Below are 23316 nucleotides of genomic sequence, written 5' to 3' on the forward strand. Positions count from 1 at the left end.
TCCTCTCGGCCGGCGTGAGGCGATGTCCGCCGAGCTGCATCGGTTCCTCCGGAGCCAGCGTAGGTGTTGTCCCCATGGAGGCGGACGGCCTGTCGTTGAGGTGCCGCTCATCGGGGAATCTCCGAACGAAGGTCGGCGCGGCGCGACGGAGGAGCCGGTCCTGCTCGCGGAAGTTCAAGCGCTTTTCGATGCGGACGGCCAAGGCGATCAACTCGTCCAGGTCGCTCGGCGTCTCCAGAGGGATCATGTGGTCTCGGATTCGTTCCGCGAGCCCGTCGGAGAACACATCCAGGAGAGCTGAGGGGTTCCAGTCGCTCATGGCTGCGAGCGCGCGGAACTCGATCGCGTAGTCCGAGACGCTGAGCCTGTCTTGGCGAAGCCTCAGGAGGGTCCGCGCTGCCTCGCGGCCGGGGAGATTTCGCTGGAACACCTGCTCCAAGGCCTTGGCAAACGAGGAGAATGAGGAGCAGATGGCCGAGCGCCGGCTCCATTCCGCTGTGGCCCAGGCGCCCGCCTTGCCCGTGAGGTGGGAGGTGGCAAAGGCAACTCGAGCGCGTTCCGTGGGGAAGGCGGCTGCTTGAAGCTCGAAGTGCAGCTCGCACTGTGTCAGGAAGGTGCGCACGTCACCTGAGTCCCCGGAGAATCGCTCCGGTTTCGAGAGCTGGGGGCAAACGGCGGCCGGGCTGGGCCCCATGGGCAGAGGGGAAGGGTCCGGAGGGACGTCCGCCACCGGAGGTGTGGCGAGAGCCGGGAGGACCTGCAGAGCCGAGAGCACCGTGTTGAGCTGAGCTTCGAGGGCGGCCATGCGTGCATCTTGCTGCTCGGCCAAGTTCTGCACGCTGGCACCGAGAGCGCCGAATAGTTCCTCTTGTTTGGAGAGGCGCATGGCTTGGAGACGGAGGGACTTTTTGACCGGGTCCGTGTCGCCGGGGTCCATTCTTATGGCCGGATTATTCTGTTACGTCGCGGGTTAGTCTTGGTTCCGGACACGGCGACAGGAGTCAGGTAAGTGCGTCTCAAGGCTTTTATTCGGCCCAAAAAGGAAGAAACAAAAGGCGATGGTGTCGGGAAAGAGCACCATGGAAAAAAAAGACACAAGATAGGCTGGCTGAAGGCGAGCGCTGCTGAACGCAAAAACAACAGGTGTAACTAGGAAGAGCAGCGGCATGTGTATCGTAGCGTAGGTAGCACAATAATCCGGCGTTGGCCAGCTGTCTGCGGTCCGCTTAAGTGCCAGCGGGGTGATTGGCTTCAGGTGCGTTCAGCAGCTCCGCCTCCAGCCAGGAAACGAGGATCTGAGGAGACACAAAAGACAGGGAGGAGACTGGGGAACAGAGCAAGGGCCCCAGGATATGACAAATACGTCTGTAATGTAGTTTGATCGGTGTAACAATGTTAATAATAATAATAATAGTACTAGATTAATACTTTATAATACAATATAATAATACAATAGTGACTACCTTCACCACACAAGGTCGTCACTATTACGTTCTGTTTTTGCAACTTTGCTGTGTGAAATCAATGCTTCGAGCAATGAAGTTTGGGCCAAAATACTGTAAGTATTACACGTTATCATAAATATACCTTACTGCATGGTCACAGCATGTATATAAAATAATAAAACCTGCTTGGAGGTGTTTTAATAGCAGGCTTTGTAGGCGGCATGGGTGTATCCCATTACATACACTACTGAACTGTCACTTTGTATCTGTTTGTATATCTTTAAAACACACAGAAAAGAGAGAGACTTGTGTTCATGTCTCACATCAAGTTTTTGAATTGATACAGCATTCTGTCACAGAAAACAAAACTAAGAAAAAAAAAATAGATCACAAAGTAGCACCAAGGGAAGTGTTCAGCATCTCATCCTCGGGCCTGCCTCAACGAATCAGTCCTTAGTCTGAGTTCACTTCCGACCGCAGCGATTGGCAGCCTGCTAACACCGCTGCCATTGCATATCAGCTCATACGGGACTTAACGTCTCACTTCAACATTCCTGCCTGTGAACACCCACACACGCAACTAAAAAAAAATCTAATGAAAAAGATGTGGTAAAGAAAAAAAAACAGTCAGGGTTGAAAGCACGCAGAACTGAAATACCACAAGCAGAAAGATATACACTGCAGATAAACATGTATAAACATAAAAGTCTTAAAATCTTTAAGAATGTTAGCTGGAATCTTGGGTTGGTAAGATTCATGTTGAGACAGCTTTTTCGATCTGCAAGCATCAAATTATTTTATTCTTGTTTATGCGTGGTCATTTGTGTAAGGTTGGGCTATCGGAATAAAGAATAATGTAAAGCTTTTTGCCAATTTAATTGATCTCGCATATGATTATTGGTTTTAAAAACTGTCCAAAAAAAAACATAACCCTGCCCTTCCCTTGGGTTCTCCAACTTGGATGACTTTTTCCTGTTTTTGGCCCTTTGTTGTTTGTGTAGTCTACCATGTAGTATGTATTAAATCAGGTAGTATTTGATTTTTTTTAATTTTTTTACCTGATTATTAAAAATCCTTGTATTTATTTTTTTATTTTTATTTTTATTTTTATTTTTATTTTTTTTATTTTTTTTAAATATTTTTTATTATTAAAAATGTTAAATCCTTTTTTTTAATTATTATCAATCTACAAAGCAGACTGCGATCTAAATTTGAGCATTCATAAATTTGAACAAAATTCTCAGAATATTGATAACGGGAAACTTTGGTCGTGTGTAACTCGCCTGGGTCACCAGTTTCCACTTGTACTTAAACCAGGGTCTAGGGAATGAGAGCAGAGAGCGCTAGCCATCAAGCTAAAAGCCCAAACTGTCAACTTGAAGTCTGGCCGGCGTCAGGGAAGTTTACCAACACACTCTTGTACAGAAACATTGGCGGGTATCCATTACAAGATATGAGAGGCAGATGAATATATTTCAAATGTACAGTAAATAGCATACACTGTAGATAGCCATTTAAAAAAAATAAGTATTGGTATTGATAAACGGTGTGATGGTATTGACAAATTATTATAATTCTATCATGTTTAGAGGGCTGTAAAAGTGTTAAAAAAAACATATTTAGAAGGCCGTAAACAGGTTTTCTATGCTCTCATTACAAAAATATTCAATGTATAAATAAGTGTAACCCATTAACTACTGTACACAAAGGATTACTGTATGTATAAGAAGGTTTATTGTGTGTTGGACAGACACTATCAGCTGATCACATTAGAATGTGAGCACAAAGATCATATGAAATTATGTAAATAAATATGTCAATTTGATTTTTCTCATCGTGTCCTTGCAAGGAAGTGGGGATACTCGGTTTAATAAGTCCTCCATTCCGACCAAGATATGCAAAGAATGGTAATGACGGATCGTTTATCTCTGTAGGCTATTAGCTTTACTGTGTGAAGTCATTACCCAATGTAATTAACTCCTGTTTTACTAAGATGAGAAACTTGTAGCATTGATGTGATTTTCCCGCTTGCGACTGTGACCTACATAGGATTTGAACTTGTTTGCTGATGCTGTGAAGGGGCCTCCGTCGGTAAAGGGAACATCAATAATCTGTTTTGTTCTGTTAGGTCAGTGTTGTGGTTTACTATGGCAAAAAAAAACATGAAAAGACAAGTAATACATAGTATTTTGGTCACTGGGCATCAGTAATGTTATATTGCTGAGACATGACATCACATTAGATTACCTTCACACTGCATGTCCAACCATGATAGTTTTCCTCCGTTGCTGTGTGGAAGTGGTAATTTTTTGGCTTCTTACTTTGTCGGAATGTCACCCACTCCGTTTGAAACGCTCTCTTAAGTTTAGAATAAATACATTAGAGAGGCTAACTAGTAGCTTGGTAGCTTGTTATGCTAACGGCGGCCCTCTTTTACGTCTTTGTAGTGATCCAGTGTGTAAACAAAGAATAATAGGAGTGTAAAGGTGACTATAGTGGTGATAGTTCATGTATTTGGACAGTCATAAACAATTTCACATGCTCTAATTATGAAAATATTCAGTTTTTTTAAGATTGAATCCTACTTTGCAGAAATTCACCTATCGCAGTTGGGTCAGGAACCAATTTATCTTGATAAACGAGGGATGACCGTAACTTATATTATGTTATATTTGGTTTACTTTAATTTTTTTAAACTTCTAGTTCTTCTAGTCTATTTTACTTTGCATGTCCTTATAGTGGCTGCACAGCGAACGAGTGGTTAGCGCGCAGGCCTCACAGCTTGGAGACCCTAGTTCGATTCCACCCTCTGCCATTTCTGTGTGGAGTTTGCACGTTTTCCCCGTGCATGCGTGGGTTTTCTCCGGGTACTCCGGTTTCCTCCGACATAGCAAAAACATGCTAGGTTAATTGCCGATGTCCATAGGTATGAATGTGAGTGTGAATGGTTGTTTGTCTATATGTGCCCTGTGATTGGCTGGCGACCATTCCCGGGTGCTCCCCGCTTCTTGCCTGAATTCTCGCCTGAAGACAGCTGGGATAGGCTCCAGCGCGCCCCCTTAATGAGGATAAGCGGTAGAAAATAAATTAATGAATGAATGCCCTTATAGTTTTTATGTTGCACCACAACAAACCAAAGTGACCAAAATAGAAAACTTATGCAAACTTTATGGATTCATTTATCAAAATTAGTGTAACTAATTAGAAAGGTATCCAAAGACCCTAAATTAAGACAATAACATAAATCCAGCAGTCAACCGTGCTTTTCTGTCGTGAGTCCAGCAAGACTGTGATTACATTATAGACGTCTCCACAAGGAGATTATGCTAACTTTTTTAATTTTAACTCAATTACAGAGTTTTAGAGCCATTTGCACTGACACTAAAAGGAAGTCATACAGGGTGAAAAATGCTGGCACGGTTTCAAATGCTCAACTTTACTGCGTAATAAAGGCAGGAAGTAAATGTCCACACACCCATGTTCCCCCACTTGAATGCATTTATCACATTGACAAAGTATTGGCTCTGGCTTGATAAAAAAAAATGGTCAGATTTTCCATAATTAACCTATAGTCACTCTATTTTCTACCATAGTAACACAAGTAGTACAGCCATTCTGTGTCCTGGCTGCTCAGTCCAATACGTTTAATATAATTTAACTGAGCAATACATTGTCAACGATAATAAACACTATATGCTAGGACTATGTTAAAAAGCCATAGCATTTCAGTATGTGGAATCAAACCACATAGTATTGAACCAGTCATGATGTGCTATATATATCACTATATTGACACTTATTATGGTACCCATTATGTCATTCGATGCTCATATCACCTCCTACTTCGGTACGTGCGACTTGCGAATTATGCGTGATGATGGTCCCAACTAAAAAGTCAACATAAACTAGATAATATCAGCGTGTGAATTCGGAAAAGCTGAGGCCCAACTGAAAAGCTTTGATCGAAACTGAGAATGAACACAGGAGCCATCGGAACGCTGAAGCTGGACTAAAATGCTGTGGAAAAAACGTTAAAGTAGTTTGAGCTCGAATCAGAAATCGAACCAACCAACCAAACATCTCTGGGTGTGGATGTCTAAGTCTGGATGTGGATGTCTAAGTCTGGATGTGGATGTCTGTGCAAGTCTAAGTTCACCGTCTTCACAGTTCCACCATTAGCATTAAATATTGTAGTTGATACGTGGCAGCGATTCAATTACAGTGACTACCATTTAAAGTGGTTTGGTACCACTGGACACAATCTTAATTAAAAAAAAAACTATATTAGGAAAGCAGGAAGTGAACAAATGTAACAGTTACTGTTACAGTTGTGCTATATACATATATCACTTTATTGACTCTTACTATGGTGCCCATTATGTCATTGTAAATAAATAAAAATAAAAAAATAAAAATAAAATTAATAAAAATTAATCAAATTAAAAAACATATTTTTTTGAATTTTTAAAAATTATATTAGGAAAGCAGGAAGTGAACAAATGTAACAGTTACTGATTGTAAAAGTACCAGATTGAGGGGTAGGATTTAATAAGCTTTGCTTCTTCCTACTCCTTTCGGACATGTGGAACTGGGAACTGATTATGGGATGCATTCAATTGTAATCTGATGTTCTGCATGTTCAAATGAAATTAAACCATTACCATTACATAATAAGCGAATAATCAAATCTACAATTTAATGCTAAAGTTTGTTAAGGTTTTATGATGGTGATGGTTTGACCCTGGAACAGATTTGTCATTGCATTTTCTATGGAAAAAATAGACATAAAAATTCTTCCATTACATCCATAGTGGTTGAATTGCGACACGCCCGTTTGTTTATTATTTGCCTCGCTCACGTCCTGTCGCTGTTGCAGCCGACAGATTTGGGTTGGTGTTAAGGATTTAACCTCACAGTGACTGGGTATGCAGATGGGGGCAGGATTGACCTCCTGTGACCTTGGAGAAGTGCCCTCTTTGGAGGGCGACAGCGACCTCGGGATGCGGGATGTGCTGCAATGCACCAGAGTGGATCAGGGGCGATCCAGTGTGCTCACACCCAAACACACAGCCTGCTGCTCGGTTGCACACTTTTTTTTTTAAAACGCACACTAACACACTTGCTTAAATCTCTCATCGAGTTCACTCTGCGTACACTTGAAAGAAAAAAAACACGATGTTAGTTATGCGGGGGTGCATCTATATGCTGTTACTGTATGGTGAATGATACATGCATATGCAAAATAGATAACGCCAGTGATGTGCTGTCAGGGGATGCAGGTGAGGCAGAGCCTCTTCAAGTGAAATATTAATTGACCTGTATTCATTGGACAATTAAATCTATGAGTTCAATCATTTTTAATATTTTTTTCAGTAAAATTGATGAATAAGCTAATTTTTTTATTCTGAGGCTCCCTTCACATTGGAATCTGAGTTGAATACTATACACCAGGGGTCGGGAACCTTTTTGGCTAAGAGAGCCATGAAGGCCAGATATTTTAAAATGTGTATCTGTGAGAGCCAAATACATTTTTTTAAACATTGAATGCAATAAAATGTGTGCATTTTTATGTAAGACCAACAGTTTTAGATATAACGGGCTCTAATTATGTAGACCAGGCACACTACCCCACGCCAATGGGGTGTGGCCAGCATACTTTCGTGAGCAGCGCAGTGTCCAATAATAAATCAAATACTTGTTGCCATTAATACAACTTCTGCTGCTGCATAATTTTGCACCATACTCAGTATATTTCATTCTTTTGGCCATCTTCACCAGAAGGCTTGGTTCTGCAGCTTTAGCTAGGTGACTATTTGACTAAAGGAGGAAAGTTTACATTTACATCTCAATGACCGAGGTACACTACCGCATTACCCAGTAATAATCGAGTTTTGGTATTTGACCTGGAAAATATCATCAGGAAAGATAGATATGGTCGGCTGTATTGCAGTAGAAAATAGATGGACGGATTAAAATGCATAAGAAAGTTGTTGATTTTTAATATTATTTTTAACAGTCATTTCTGTGATGTTTACTTTAAAATTTTAGCAAAAATACATTTTTATTGTGGTAAGAAATGCTCGAGAGCCAGATACGGTCATCAAAAGAGCCCTACCTGGCTCCCGAGCCATAGGTTCACTACCTCTGCTATACACTGTGACTTTCTACAGTCCACGTAATGCCTTTAATGTAATTGTGACATCATTATTATTGCCAATTGCACAACAAAATACTTATAATAACTAATAATTTCTAATAATACTAATAATAACTGTCGTACAGGAGAAACTGAATCCTGAAGGGGTCATGTGTGCGTGAGCTGGAAAGTGCTTGTCACTGCCATCCTTCCATACAGAAAAAAAAAAAAAATGTTGTTGTTGTTACAGCAGCAGCTTCGGCTAGTAGAAAGTCAACTGCATGAAAGATATTTTTATGCCGTGCTGAATTTGACTCGCAAGATATACCAAGAAATATACCAGAAATATACCAGAAATACCCAAGCTCACCTTGAGGTGATCAGACTTGATCACAGCCAAGTATGAGAACTTTTCCTATAGAACAGAGGTAGGGAACCTATGGCTCGGGAGCCAGGTAGGGCTCTTTTGATGACTGTATCTGGCTCTCAAGCATTTCTTACCACAATAAAAATGTATTTTTGCTAAAATTTTAAAGTAAACATCACAGAAATGACTGTTAAAAATAATATTAAAAATCAACAACTTTCTTATGCATTTTAATTCGTCCATCTATTTTCTACTGCAATACGGCCAACCATATCCATCTTTCCTGATGATATTTTCCAGGTCAAACACCAAAACTCGATTATTACTGGGTAATGCGGTAGTCTACCTCGGTCATTAAGATGTAAATGTAAACTTTCCTCCTTTAGTCAAATAGTCACCGAGCTAAAGCTGCAGAACCAAGCCTTCTGACGAAGATGGCCAAAAGAATGAAATATACTGAGTATGATGCAAAATTATGCAGCAGCAGAAGTTGCATTAATGGCAACAAGTATTTGATTTATTATTGGACACTGCGCTGCTCACGAAAGTGTGCTGGCCACACCCCATTGGCGTGGGGTAGTGTGCCTGGTCTACGTAATTAGAGCCCATTATATCTAAAACTGTTGGTCTTACATAAAAATGCACACATTTTATTGCATTCAATGTTTAAAAAAATGTATATGGCTCTCACAGATACACATTTTAAAATATCTGGTCTTCATGGCTCTTGTAGCCAAAAAGGTTCCCGACCCCTGCTATAGAAGAAAAAGCTTCATATACTGAAAAAACACAAATGTTTTCCAGTTAATAATAATAAAAAAAATTGACAAACAATAAAATACACACAAATGTCATACACAGAGGCGTCACCAACCATTAAACTCGCTACCCATCACTGGTTTTCAGTAACGTTAATATGATAAGACAGTGATCACATAGCAAACGTGCAAATGAAATTGACATTTAATAACACTCCAGCGTACATTGTAATCAGCAATGCGAGTTATTTACTTCATTAAATCGTCAAAATTCTATTTTCTGGCTAGAGCCTCACATTCAGGTCGAGGTCCGCAAATAGTGCACCTCGCAGCTGGATGCGGACTTATCCAGGGCAACTGCGATTTACATGTTTAATAATCATTTCTTTTCTGTTTGTTGACATCTACGTATCTTCACAGCATTAAGATTACTGCTATCACCTCCATTCCATCAGCCACTCCATTCCCAAGATACCCTCGCCTGGAATCCCGTGGAGTCACAACGTCTAATTAAACAGCAGCTGAGCACAAAGAGATATTTTCCAAGCTAAATGAGTAAACTGGAATCACTGAGAAAACCCATGAAACCAATTCAGCTGTAGTTTGCTTTCACGGGACTGAAAATAACTTTGATTTGATTTTTTATTAATGGCTTTATTTCTTGCTGCTACGTACTGTAGTCTGTAATCTGAAACTATAATCTTAAAAAAAAAAAAAAACAACATCCTGGCCACTACTTCCTTCTGTGATCCAATCCAGAGTCATTTCAACTTGGAGGGGTCAGAGATGAGTTTTTATTGAGTTATTACTCAATAATTGGACTATTAGTCCAACTTGTGGTGCCCAAGACAAGACTTAAGACCAGGGGGGGCCGAGCCTTTTCTGTGGTCGGCCCCAAACTATGGAACTCTCTGCCCTCCCAAGTAAAAAAGGCCCCCAATATCGAAAGCTTTAAGTCTCGTCTTAAAACCCACTTTTATTCTCTGGCTTTTAACTCAGAGTGAGTCGTATGGTCCTGTGTCTTTTAGTTCTTCGTTTTTATTGTAATTGGTTCTATTTGTTATACTTTTATTGCTTTGTTTCTTGTTTTTAATATTTTAATATCTATTTTATTATTTCATTTCTTAAATGCTCTTTTAGTTTTGGATTATTACTTTTTATTTTTACTCGACTGTGCAGCACTTTGGAAACTCTGTTTATAAAATGTGCTATATAAATAAAGTGGATTGGATTGGATATTATTATTATTATTATTATTAATGTTAGCATCATTGTGAGGTCTTTTAAACCTGCAATAAAAGCCTGTTGCTTGGTGCCTGTCTCAGCAAGCAATTACTGACCCCTAGTGACCACTTTATAATACTACAATCACAACTGAATCGTCCTCATAACGGCTTATACAGTAAACCTCGGATATATCGGATTCAATTGTTCCCACTGGTTTTGTCCGATATAAGCGAAATCCGTTATATGCGTATACCGGAAAATGTCCGTTTTACGCATATATCGGATTTATATCCGGTATATGCGTAAATCGGATTTTATCCGTTATAAAAAGGCACTTCCTTGACTATGTTTCCAATGTACCTGGACGCGCAGGCAACGCTGCAAATGACGTCGTATAGCGGTCTGTCACGATTCGGCGAATCGGAGCGCCACGATGCGACCATCCGATATATGCGAGGGAAATTTAATGGAAAACGGGACTGGAGATTTTGTCCGAAATAGGCGAAATCCGTTATAAAAAATCTGATATATGCAATGAATTTTTATTGGAAATGCATTACAGAAAAATCGGTTCTTTTTTATCTGTCCGTTGTGAGCGAATTTCCGATATAGCCGAGTCCGATATATCCGAGGTTTACTGTATAATCTTAAAAAAAAAAAACAAAAAAAAAAAACATCCTGGCTACTACTTCCTTCTGTGATCCAATCCAGAGTCATTTCAACTTGGGGGGTCAGAGTTGAGTTGGCTGCAACAGTAGCCTATATTATTATTATTATTATTATTATTATTATGTTAGCATCATTGTGCGTGTTGTGAGGTCTTTTAAACCTGCAATAAAAGCCTGTTGCTTGGTGCTTGTTGTCTCAGCAAGCAATTACTGACCCCTAGTGACCAGTTTATAATACTACAGTCACAATTGAATCGTCCTCTTAACGGCTTATAATTGAATTTTTGTTTGTTTAGCCAATTCTTTATGATTGAAAATGCTTAATTTACACAAAAATATATACAATTTCTGTAAATTACCGTATTTTCTGGACTATAAGATCACAGGAACAGCCAACCTATAAAAAAAAGTGTGACTAGGAAATACGGTATTTGACTACATCAAACTACAACCACCACCATGTACTGCACAGACAGTATTGTCCTCACCACTACTTTAAATATTCATTTATCTATTTCATTGTTTTACCTATAGCTATAATACCTTTAGCTATAATAATAAAAGTACAAAAACAGATTTTGTGTTAATTATTGAGTCTCGTGGCGTACCCGAGTTAGTTATCTTAAGAACTACACAGTCAACCGTTGATGATGTCATAGAAGGGCGGCGGGGCTGACTTCCGGTTCTCGTTTTCATGTTGTAGCAGTCTGCTAAAGAGGACGTTTTGTGATAAAAAATACAAGAACACAGTTGGACTTACATGTTGTACAAATAAAGCGACAATATTGTATGCTAACGAGAAAATACACACAAAAACGAGGCAAAATTTTCATATGCTAACCGAGGTTCCGCTGTACTCGAATAAACTGGCTTCTTCTCAAATAAACCAGATTTTAAAATAACTCCTAGTACTTCCCAACGGAGTAAATAAATGCATTATTTAGCATTACCATTTTATATTGGATTGCATTTATTAGCATCTGAGCATCTGCGATCCCAGGACACAGATGTCGAGGTACAGTTGTTTGGACAGGATGTAATGGAAGGTGATCACCGCACAAGAAGGGGAACTTGCTGTTCCAGTTCAATGATTTAACAGGAAATCCTGTCCGATTGGACCCTATTGTTGCCCATCTGGCAGGATGAGACAGGCGCAGATGATGACATCACAGTTACCACGTTTTGGAACACGTTTTGGTCAATCATTTTAACATGCAAACATACACACACCAACCACAATTGTAGAAATTCACCTTTTAAATAAAGACGTTTGTTTATTATTTGATATATATCTTATACATCTTGATATATTAGTTCTAATACCTGGAAAGTCAAAAATAATGATCATAATATAGTTATATATATATTGATATATATAGAAAACTAATCCAATAATCTACATTTTACTTGGACTTTGCTTTCTGGTAAAAAAAAAAACAAACAAAAAAAACATGGCTCTAGCTTCAATATAGGCGCTTTACAGGAGAAAAGAAATAGAAAAGAAAAATGACACCTGAACATTGCATTTTTTTATCAAACTACAACATTTTTCAGCAGCTATAATGACCATCTCGGTTTAAGACACAGGAAAAGTTATTTTGTCTTCATTTTATACGTTTTGTTTTGAGGGTCAGTTGAAACGTGACTTCAGAGGAAAGGATGGACTTGGGATCGACAGACTGAACATTAAATTACAGAAGTCCTATTTCACACTTTCAAAAAAAAAGGTTGATGAAGGGAAGATAACCACTAAAATGAGAAATGAGAACAAGCAAACAAAGTGAAGAAGGCTGAAGTGATGCACCTCTCCACCGATGAGCTGTAGTTGTAAACATAAAGAATGTGACCCGATGCTGCCTGTTAGCATGAGAATTTTGTCGGATTTTGCACAAAAAGTAACGCACTGCAAATTAGAGAATAAAACTTGAACCCCAAAGAAAATAAAGCAGAATATCCACTGTGCTGTGTATTTTTGTGGAGTGTGTGCTAGCGTGTCAGGGAAATCGTCCGGTTAGAGCATACAAGTGCCAAACTTTTTGCACAATTTCCTCCGAAAATTCTCAATGCACAGTAAGAATCCACCAGCATGCAATCCCCCTCGCCGGGTTCTCTCCGAGAGGTAGCCATGTCACAATTGACAGGGAGAGACATCCACTCCAATCAATATTTCTGCAGCAGAGTTTTTTTGCACACAATGCAACTCATCATATTCTCCAACATCCCCCTCTCCGAAGCGTTCAATATGTCCGGATGAAAACGTGAAGGCAGGTTGTTTTCAAGGGCTGCAGACATGAATGAGGCCATGGATGGACGGCAGACCATCTGGAGCCTGGGAGAGTGGCACCGCAGGCTCTTTGTGGCAATCGAGACCAGGGATACAAAAAGGCTCTTCCGCTGTGATGCTTATTCCTCCGAGGAGCTGACCGCAGTGAGGTCAAGAGGAGGCATCGAAGCTAGACGGGAAAAGAATAGAGAGCGTCAGAAACATGCGTTACACAGGGGAACAAACAAAAAAACAATATTTCGATGCCTCAGGTTTTAGACCTGACTCTAGGTATATTCAGTCCACTGAGTAAGAATATGACCTCCGTTTCTTAAACGTTCATGTTGTTGAGTTGAGGTATCAATGTACCTTAGCATTAGCATTAATCATTCATTCATGTCATTAGCATGTCATGTGTAAGTTCATCATAAATAAATTAATTATATATGGAGGGACAATATATCAAAATGGCAATAATACTGATGTGTTCAGAACTAACTAACTAACTAACCAACCAACAACCAACCAATCAACTAACCAACCAACCAACCAACCAACCAACCAACCAACAACCAACTAACCAATCAACCAACCAACCAACAACCAACCAATCAACCAACCAACCAACCAATCAACCAACCAACCAACCAACCAACAACCAACCAACCAACCAACCAACCAACCAACCAACCAACAACCAACCAACCAACCAATCAACCAACCAACCAACCAACCAACCACCAACCAACCAACCAACCAATCAACCCACCAACCAACCAACAACCAACCAACCAATCAACCAACCAACCAACCAACAACCAACCAACCAACCAATCAACCAACAACCAACCAACCAACCAATCAACCAACCAACCAACCAACCAACCAACCAACAACCAACCAACCAATGAACCAACCAACCAACCAACCAACCAACCAACCAACCAACAGCCAACCAACCAACCAATCAACCAACCAACAACCAACCAACCAACCAACCAACCAACCAACCACCAACCAACCAACCAACTAACCAACTAACTAACTACCGTCATCTCGGAGAAACTATTCATTTATTCAGCTGTCTTCGGGCGAGAGGCAGGGTACACCCTGGACTGGTGGCCAGCCAATCACAGGGCACATATAGACAAACAACCATTCACACTCACATTCATACCTATGGACAATTTGGAGTCACCAATTAACCTAGCATGTTTTTGGAATGTGGGAGTCACATGAGGTCATTAGTCAATATAATAGTCTGACTCACTGTCATCTTAGATGGAAGGCTAAAATCCTCACACAGCAACTTAACACTCAAAAGGCAGCAAATAAATATACAATACGAGTTTAAAAGAAAAGTTTAACGAGTTTAACTTCTTCACATAATGCATTTCCTTCCCAGTAGAACAGCTCATTGGCCACTGCTACCGGGGCGCTGCAATGATTCATTCATTCATTCAGCTCAGTCCACCAGAGGGAGCCCATGAGCTCTGGCAGCCATGGACAAATATCTTTCAGTGAACCAATTCATTTTACAGCCCAATTAAAATCAGGAAACGTTTTTATTGAAGGAAAATTAACTTCCAGTCAATGCAATCACATTTGTGTTCTCCGCTAGGGTGAAGGGAGTGGAAAATTAGGTTCTCTCGTTCTGTGTGGAAGTGGTAATTTTTTTTTAGCTTATTACTTTGTCTTTCTTCTCCACCTTGTTTGAAACCATTTGTTAAGTTCAGAAGAAATGAATTTGAGGCTAACTGGTTAGCTCGCTATCTCATTAGTTTGCTAGCTAGCGGCCGTCTCCAGCGTCAAACAGGTTTTATAATGTAACTACAGTAAACCTCGGATATATGGGATTCAATTGTTCCCACTGGTTTTGTCCGATATAAGCGAAATCCGTTATATGCGTATACCGGAAAATGTCAGTTTTACGCATATATCGGATTTATATCCGGTATATGTGTAAATGGGATTTTATCCGTTATAAAAAGGCACTTCCTTGACTATGTTTCCAATGTACCTGGACGCGCAGGCAACGCTGCAAACGCTGCAAATGACGTCGTATAGCGGCCTGTCACGATTCGGCGAATCGGAGCGCCACGATGCGGCCATCCGATATATGCGAGGGAAATTTCATGGAAATGCATTGGAACGGGACTGGAGATTTTTGTCCGAAATAGGCGAAATCCGTTATAAAAAATCCGATATATGCAATGAATTTTTATTGGAAATGCATTACAGAAAAATCGGTTCTTTTTTATCTGTCCGTTGTGAGCGAATTTCCGATATATCCGAGTCCGATATATCCGAGGTTTACTGTATAAAAACATTACATTTTTTAACATTGAATCCTATATGGAAGAAATTAATTTATTACAGTTGGGTCTAGAACCAATTAACCGCCATAAACGAGGGACGACTGTATTGAAATTATAAGGCATCTTTGAGTAAACTTGAGTAGCTCATGTCCTGGTTTTCAGTAATCAAAATATGGTAAACCTATTCTCCACGCTGTATTATTCTTTAACTGAGCAAACATTTGACACTTCCGTAAGCATGCGTTCAAATGCATTGCTGAAATTCATGGATTAATATTCAATTATTTGCAGTAAAAATTCCGGTTCCTCTAATGGACTCATGGCTGAATCATAGTTCAGGCAATTTGAGCTCCAGTTTGACATACATCACTTGTATGCTACAGTAGAACAGAATGCTCAACACCAGGAGCCTGGGACAAAAGCAGCAGAATGGAATGGATCCAAGGTTATTTATTTATCAATGCAAGTCATCCTCATGTCAGATTCTATCCTTAAAGATAAGAGAGGAGATTGTTTTATGCTAGACTTAAAATTGAAGTGACTGATAATAAACGTTAGACAACTCAACAGACTACCAAAAAAAAAACAAAAAAACAATTACATAAAGAGCTGGACTTGCTAAAATGGTCTTTTGTGTTTGTTTTCTTTCCGTGGCTGATCCTCCTGTTCGTGCCTGCGCCACCCATGCACCATGTCGGAGAGCCAAGGGATGGCTTGCAGCGTAGCTTCAGTGTGCGCTATTGTTGCTGCCTTTCTGAGTCTGAGTCTCTCGTTAAGAACACTTCCTTCTATTCCACACCCGAGTCAGTGTTGTTTTTTTGGTAATGGTAATGGTTTTATTTCATTTGAACATGCATCAGATTACAATTGAGTGCATCCCATAATCAGTTCCCAGTTCCACATGTCCAAAAGGAGTAGGAAGAAGCAAAACTTATTAAATCCTACCCCTCCATCTGGTACTTTTACAATCAGTAACTGTTATATTTGTTCACTTCCTGCTTTCCTAATATAATTTTTAAAAATTCAAAAAAATATGTTTTTTAATTTGATTAATTTTTATTAATTTTATTTGTATTTTTTTTTATTTTTTTATTTACAATGACATAATAGGTACCATAGTAAGTGTCAATATAGTGATATATATAGCACATCATGACTGGTTCAAGACTCTTCATCCTTGTATTTAGCATCAACTGCTTGTATTGTTTCTTGAATTGGCTCATCGTTGTGCATTGTTTGATTTCCTTACTCAATCCATTCCATAGTTTGATTCCACATACTGAAAAGCTATGGCTTTTTAACGTAGTCCTAGCATAGAAGTGTTTCAAATTTAGTTCTTCCCTTTTTTTGTGCAAGATACAAAATATAATAGTGATGTTAAAAAAGCAACGGTACATGAAAAAAACAGAATTGTGTGCTCATTCCATTGCAAGGAGTCAGATAACAAAATGTGTGAAACATGTTTGTAATTATACTATATGGTTATGCGTGGGTGCTTTCCCTCTACAGGAGGAACCAGGGGGGCATTTAAGCCTATGGGAGGGTACGCCTTATTGTCTCACCTCTCATTAAATATTAACACAGTAATCTCACCCTGCCCCCGGCTGGGGTCTGATGGAAGATGTAGAATATTGCACACAGGGGCGGGAGAGGGTCACCTCTAAAACAGTGTTGTCCTGCTGTGAATACACCTGGCCTATACAGTGCACTGCAAACACACCTGGAGTAATAAACTAAAAATATATGTATTTTTATATTATGTAATTTAAAAATGCTAAGTGCGTCACCAATTTAGAGAACAAATACACATGGTAGTAGCAGTGCCACGATCCAATACTGAGTGGTGATAACTGGATTATGTACGACATGCCAGCACATGCAAGGCTGGCTCACTCCTCCCCCCTGCAAACCATTTTGCATAGCGTGAAAAAAATCTAACCTTGTTCTGCAGCTATGCGGATTCTGTGATTGGTGTGTTTCAGAGAGCATTTGCAATAAAAATGATTGATAAAACATATTGATTAGTTCCAGCTTTGCCTAGTTGTTACTATGTTGGCCACACAGCCAGGAGGAATATCTGGGTTGGACTCTCCACTGTGGACTTTGCATGTTCTCCCCAAACATGAGTGGGTTTTCTCCGAATTCTCAAAATGTATGCCTGGTCACTCTCTGAGAGGGGATGTCGTCCATTTATTTTCTATGCCGCTTATACTCACGAGGGTCACAGGCATGCTGGATAGGCGGGGTACACCCTGGACTGGTCACCAGTCACCAGTCCAATCACAGGGCACAAATAGACAAACAACCTTTCACACTCACATTCATACCTATGGACAATTTGGAGTCGCTAATTAACCTAGCATGTTTTTGGAATGTGGGAGGAAACCGGAGTACCCGGAGAAAACCCACGCATGCACGGGGAGAACATGCAAACTCCACACAGAGATGCCGGAGGAGGTGCTGGAGCCTATCCCAGCTGTCTTTGGGCGAGAGGCGGGGTACACCTTGGACTGGTGGCCAGCCAATCACAGGGCACATTTCGACAAACAACCATTCACACTCACATTCATACCTATGGACAATTTGGAGTGGCCAATTAATCTAGCATGTTTTTGGAATGTGGGAGTCACATGAGGTCATTGCTCAATATAATAGTCTGACTCACTGTCATCTTAGATGGAAGGCTAACATCATCACACAGCAACTTAACACTCAAAAGGCAGCAAAGAAATATACAATACAAGTTTAAAAGAAAAGTTTTTTAACTTCTTCACATAATGCATTTCTTTCCAGTAGAACAGCTCATTGGCCATCGCTGCCGGGGTGCTGCAATGATGAATGATGACATCACTATTACATTTTGTATCTTGCACAAAAAAAGGGAAGAAGTACATTTGAAACACTTATATGCTAGGACTATATTAAAAAGCCATAGCTTTTCAGTATGTGGAATCAAACTATGGAATGGATTGAGTAAGGAAATCAAACAATGCACAACAATGAGCCAATTCAAGAAACAATACAAGCAGTTGATGTTTGCTAAATACAAGGATGAAGAGTCTTGAACCAGTCATGATGTGCTATATATATCACTATATTGACACTTGGTACCCATTATGTCATTGTAAATAAAAAAAAATAAAAAATTAAAATAAAATTAATAAAAATTAATCAAATTAAAAAACATTTTTTTTTAATTTTTAAAAATTATATAAGCTATGAGAAAACTGATAATGTACTACTGTATCAATCCTTTGGAAATCACAATGAGGTCATTACTCAAAACCCACGCATGAACGGCGAGAACATGCAAACTCCACACAGAGATGCCCGAGGGTGGAATTGAACTAGGGTCTCCTAGCTGTGTGGGCGTTGTTACTGATGTAATAAGCATTTTTGACTGAATCGACGGATTGGTGACCCCTGTTTAGAAGATTTATAAGTCACATGCCATTCATCAGAGAGTATAGCAGTCGGTACAAGTGTCTGGGGTCGCAGCACAAAAAAAAAAAACAATATTTCATCCACTTCCAGTTGCATTTTGGCAAATGTCAAACTAATGCAAAGTACCTCTCAGCTTAGCAATTCAATCTGCATAGTTTTGAAGAAAGCGGCTGATGGAAGAACACTGCATAATGGCATCTACTTACAGGATTATTATGGACCCTTGTGGAAAGAACAGACAGTGACCTTCAATGGACACTCTTCTTCTCTGATGGAATTCAAACGACATTTTACAGAAAGGGAACAAGGTGGATAATTCTTACCTGTCCCATAGCTTGACATTTCTACAGTTGTTGGTGCAGCAGCCGGCTGATATCAAAGCTGTGACAAACAGATAGCAGAAGAAGAAAGAGAATGGATTTAAGAGTATTGCTCCAACATGGGAGTTTCACCTCATTAATGTAATGATTTAGAGATGACATATGTCTGCTTGGAGAGCCATAAAAAGCAAAAATGTCTCATGTATAAAACAGAGTGGTGTGCAATCCGCAGCGCGTAGAGGGATAGACTGGGAATTTGTTAGAAAACATGTCAAAAATAATTAAAAGCGGAAACCTGATGGAAGCAACTTGTGTGATATTTTGGGGAATACCTTTCTTGGCTCTTTTGACAAGAAACTGATGAAAAGTTGCTCTTTCATGTTCCTGCATGGTATGTTTCCGACTGTGAGATGAGAAGTCATTTCAAAGGAACCAAATTCTGTCTACACCCACCCACCCACCCAAGGATATTATTTATTTTGTGCCCAAACTTAAACCTTAAAGCAGGGGCCTAAAAACTAGTGTCCTGCGGGCCACATTTGGCCCGCGGGCCGCATGTTTGATACAAAAGTTTAATGTTAGTGCGGCCCGCGCAAGTTTGATATGGATGCTGTATGGTATCATGTACCCAGAAAAAATTATTACGTTTGATTAATGTTCATGTTAAAGGTTAAATAACTGTTAATAGTTATCCTCCCTATCCGTGTGGAAGTGGTAAGTTTTTGGCTATTTAAGTTTAAAGGAAATAACTTGAAGGCTACCGTTTAGGTCGCTAGCTCTCTAGTTTGCGAGTTAGCATGTGTCTCAAGACTCCGCAGTTGCGCAATATGTTGTAAATAAAAAGAGTATAAATGTGACTATAGTGGTGTTTTGTCATGTCTACAGGGCTCTAATAATACTTTGTTCATTTTAATCTGAAAAAAAAAATTTGTCTAGCCACCAACTATATGTGGTTTCTTAAGTTTTTATTATTTTAGTTTTATTGTTATTATTATATTTATTTATTTATTACTGATTGATTGATTTTCTTTATTCTTGATTTATTTATTTTTCATCTTTTTTGTACAGAAAAATAAAAATTAAGATATTTGAGAACAGTGGAATGTTTTATCAGAGCTTTTATTGTAGAAAATCGGAATCAAAGTTTGTATATTTTTCTGTTTTTAATAAATGCGTTTTTTTTTTTTTTTTTGGGAAAACCTGATGTGGCCCAGCCTTGCCCAGACCCTAGCTCCAGTGGCCCCCCAGGTAAATTGAGTTTGAGACCCCTACCTTAAAGGATTAAGGTTGCTGCATATGATTCCCAGTAAAACCATGCCAGCACTACAAGTTGAAAATACTCAAGTGCAGCTCAAAAATCGATCAACACACACACACAAACACAAATCCTGTCTCAGATATCCTGTTAGTAATAGAAGCTAACAGGAAGTCCTGCATGTACTCAACTGCACTCTATGCAGGAAATGTGATAAAAGAATTCCTGTACCGCTACACGACCAGTACAGGATCTTGAAAAACATGTTCCCAAATGTTAAATAAACTGTAAAAATATACCTCAACATCTATTCCTCATTAGGGCTGTCACATGATCGGCATATGCCAATCAATGCCTTTCAAAGCAGATCACAAAAACAATGTGGCTGCAAACCAAAAACACTGAAGACTAGAAGCAAAAACTCGAAGAATCATTTAATTCAGGGCTGCACAGCGGTCGAGTGGTTAGCGTGCAGACTTCACAGCTAGGAGACACGAGTTCAATTCCACCCTCGGCCGTCTCTGTGTGGAGTTTGCATGTTCTAACCGTAAGTGGGTTTTGCGGTTTCCTCCCACATTCCAAAAACGTGCTAGGTTAATTGCTGACTCCATATTGTACATACGTAGGTATGAATGTGAGTGTGAATGGTTGTTTGAATTTCAATTCACGTTTTGAGTGTATTTGCTAGGATTTCCCAGCCCACTTAAATGCTGCAAATTACATATACTTTAATTAGGCTAAATAATATGATGATTTTGCAGCCAATGTTAACGAGTCACTTTGGACAGCTTTATTCTTAATTATTTTTATTTATTAATATTATATATTAATTTATTTGTTATTTTTATATATATATATTATATACATACATACATGTATGTATTTATATATATATATATTTTTTTTTTAATATATATATATATAAAATTAGACAGCAGATGTAATTTATGGGTCTGAACCTGGATGGGTAAGAAGTGGAAAAATCAATCTTAACTTTGATAAAATCCTTCTTTACTGTGGTTTGCCCTTCACAAAAACATATTTTACACTTGCTCGTTCTCCCTGACCTACAATGGTTTCATCCCCGCGAGTCTATAATCATATTTTCAGCACACATCCTCTCCGAAACATTGTGCGCTAACATCTCCCATGAAAGATTCATAGCACTCATGTGACCGCGTAGTCCTGCTAAAGATTCCACTAACCACCTTCACTAGGCCGCCTGCACCTTGCCGTCTGTCTGTTTATCTTCACAAGGGCGGAGAAATGAGACAGAGATATGAAAACTCCTTTAAAGGGTCAGGAGAGATGGAGGGTATTTGCAATTGGGGGTCAGAATACGAGAAGAGGGTCTGCTTCATAACTTTGGACAAAAAAAAGGCAGCTTTATTTGTATAGAATACGCTATCATTCGAAGGAATTATGAGGAATATTACACAATAATAAATCCAAATGGAGAAGTCAGCGCAGAGCTATTTGGTTCATCCCAGCACACAACAAAGTGCAGATGATCTCTACATGAAAATGGGTGTTTATGCAGTCGGATCTTTTCTTTTAATTAAAATAATATGTGATAATTCACAGAACATGGAGAAAAAGTAAGTGAATCTTTCGGTTATGGACTGTCCAAGAGTGTGGGCCAACCTTGAGTTCAGTCAATAAGACGGGGGTTGGAGGTATGGCACAAAGCTGCTCTGGCCACACGTTTACAGCCATGTCTTGTCAAGAACCATTATCTGATGGGTACCAAGGGTTGCTCAAACAAGCTCCCAGAAAGCCTTAATTGATTAAATGTTACCAAAATATCTCAAAAAGTCTTGATGTTCATCAGTCCACGGTTAGACAAATTGTGTCTAAATCCTCTGGCCTGTAAAGATGACCGCAACAGCACAGCGCAGAATTCTCAAAGAAGACTCAAATGTCAAAATGAGACCGTGCCAGAAATCAGTGGCAAATGTCAACATCTCTGTTGACAAATCAACCATACCTAAAACATGAAAGAAGAATGGGATTGATGGGCGAACAACAAAAAGGAAGCCAAATACAACATTGCTGCACGTTTGCTAAGAAGCAATTGGCTTCTTAGGAACCAAAGTTCAATTGTTTGGGAGGAACACACAACGCCATGTGTGGAGGAACAATGGCACAGCAAATCCTAAACCCAACTGTGGAGCATGGTGGAGGGAGCATCCTTGTATGCGTGTATGTTGCCGTCTCAGGGCCTGGACAGCTTGCTTTCATCAATGGAAAAAATAATAATAATATAATACAGTAAACCTCGGATATATCGGACTCGGATATATCGGAAATTCGCTCACAACGGACAGATAAAAAAGAACCGATTTTTCTGTAATGCATTTCCAATAAAAATTCATTGCATATATCGGATTTTTTTTATAACGGATTTCGCCTATTTCGGACAAAATCTCCAGTCCCGTTCCAATGCATTTCCATGAAATTTCCCTCGCATATATCGGATGGCCGCATCGTGGCGCTCCGATTCGCCGAATCGTGACAGGCCGCTATACGACGTCATTTGCAGCGTTTGCAGCGTTGCCTGCGCGTCCAGGTACATTGGAAACATAGTCAAGGAAGTGCCTTTTTATAACGGATAAAATCTGATTTACGCATATACCGGATATAAATCCGATATATGCGTAAAACGGACATTTTCCGGTATACGCATATAACGGATTTCGCTTATATCGGACAAAACCAGTGGGAACAATTGAATCCGATATATCCGAGGTTTACTGTAATATAATTTGCAGGATATTTTGCAGAAGAACTTGAGGTTGACTCTGTTGAAGCTCAAAAGAGGGCGGATGTTGCAACAGGACAATGATCCGAAACAAGGAAGGAAATCACCAACAGAAAGGCAAAGTATGCTATGTCTTCTGTGGCGTGTTGGATGATATTGTTTTATTAATTCGATAACTGAACAGATACATATGTATTTATTTCAAGAAGCGCAGTGCATTCAACTGGGAAAACATTAGACATTAATTGTGTCTTATGTTATCTGTGCAGAGATCATTGTGGGAGAACCAAAAGAGAACATCCCCCCAACTCCACCCCATCTAAGCCAATCTACAAAAAACTCTGGGATGCAAGA

General features: G+C 39.6%; 1 protein-coding gene across 2 annotated transcripts in view; it reads right to left on the reverse strand.

The window, feature by feature from the left end:
- Window positions 1–11219: 11219 nt before the first annotated feature.
- The window catches only part of ccdc85al (coiled-coil domain containing 85A, like), a 32527-nt gene continuing 20430 nt past the window's right edge, over window positions 11220–23316 (reverse strand). Inside the window, exons 3-4 of one of the 2 annotated variants that reach the window (XM_058082104.1) lie at window positions 18950–19007; window positions 11220–13054 (exon numbers count right to left, since the gene is read on the reverse strand). In XM_058082104.1, the coding sequence (XP_057938087.1) occupies window positions 13036–13054; window positions 18950–19007 (77 nt within the window). In that variant the 3' untranslated portion in view covers window positions 11220–13035. The remainder of the gene's footprint in view (window positions 13055–18949; window positions 19008–23316) is intronic. The other variant, XM_058082111.1, reaches the window with a different exon arrangement.

Source organism: Doryrhamphus excisus, chromosome 1 (assembly GCF_030265055.1).
Source record: "Doryrhamphus excisus isolate RoL2022-K1 chromosome 1, RoL_Dexc_1.0, whole genome shotgun sequence".
NCBI classification, from domain to species: domain Eukaryota; kingdom Metazoa; phylum Chordata; class Actinopteri; order Syngnathiformes; family Syngnathidae; genus Doryrhamphus; species Doryrhamphus excisus.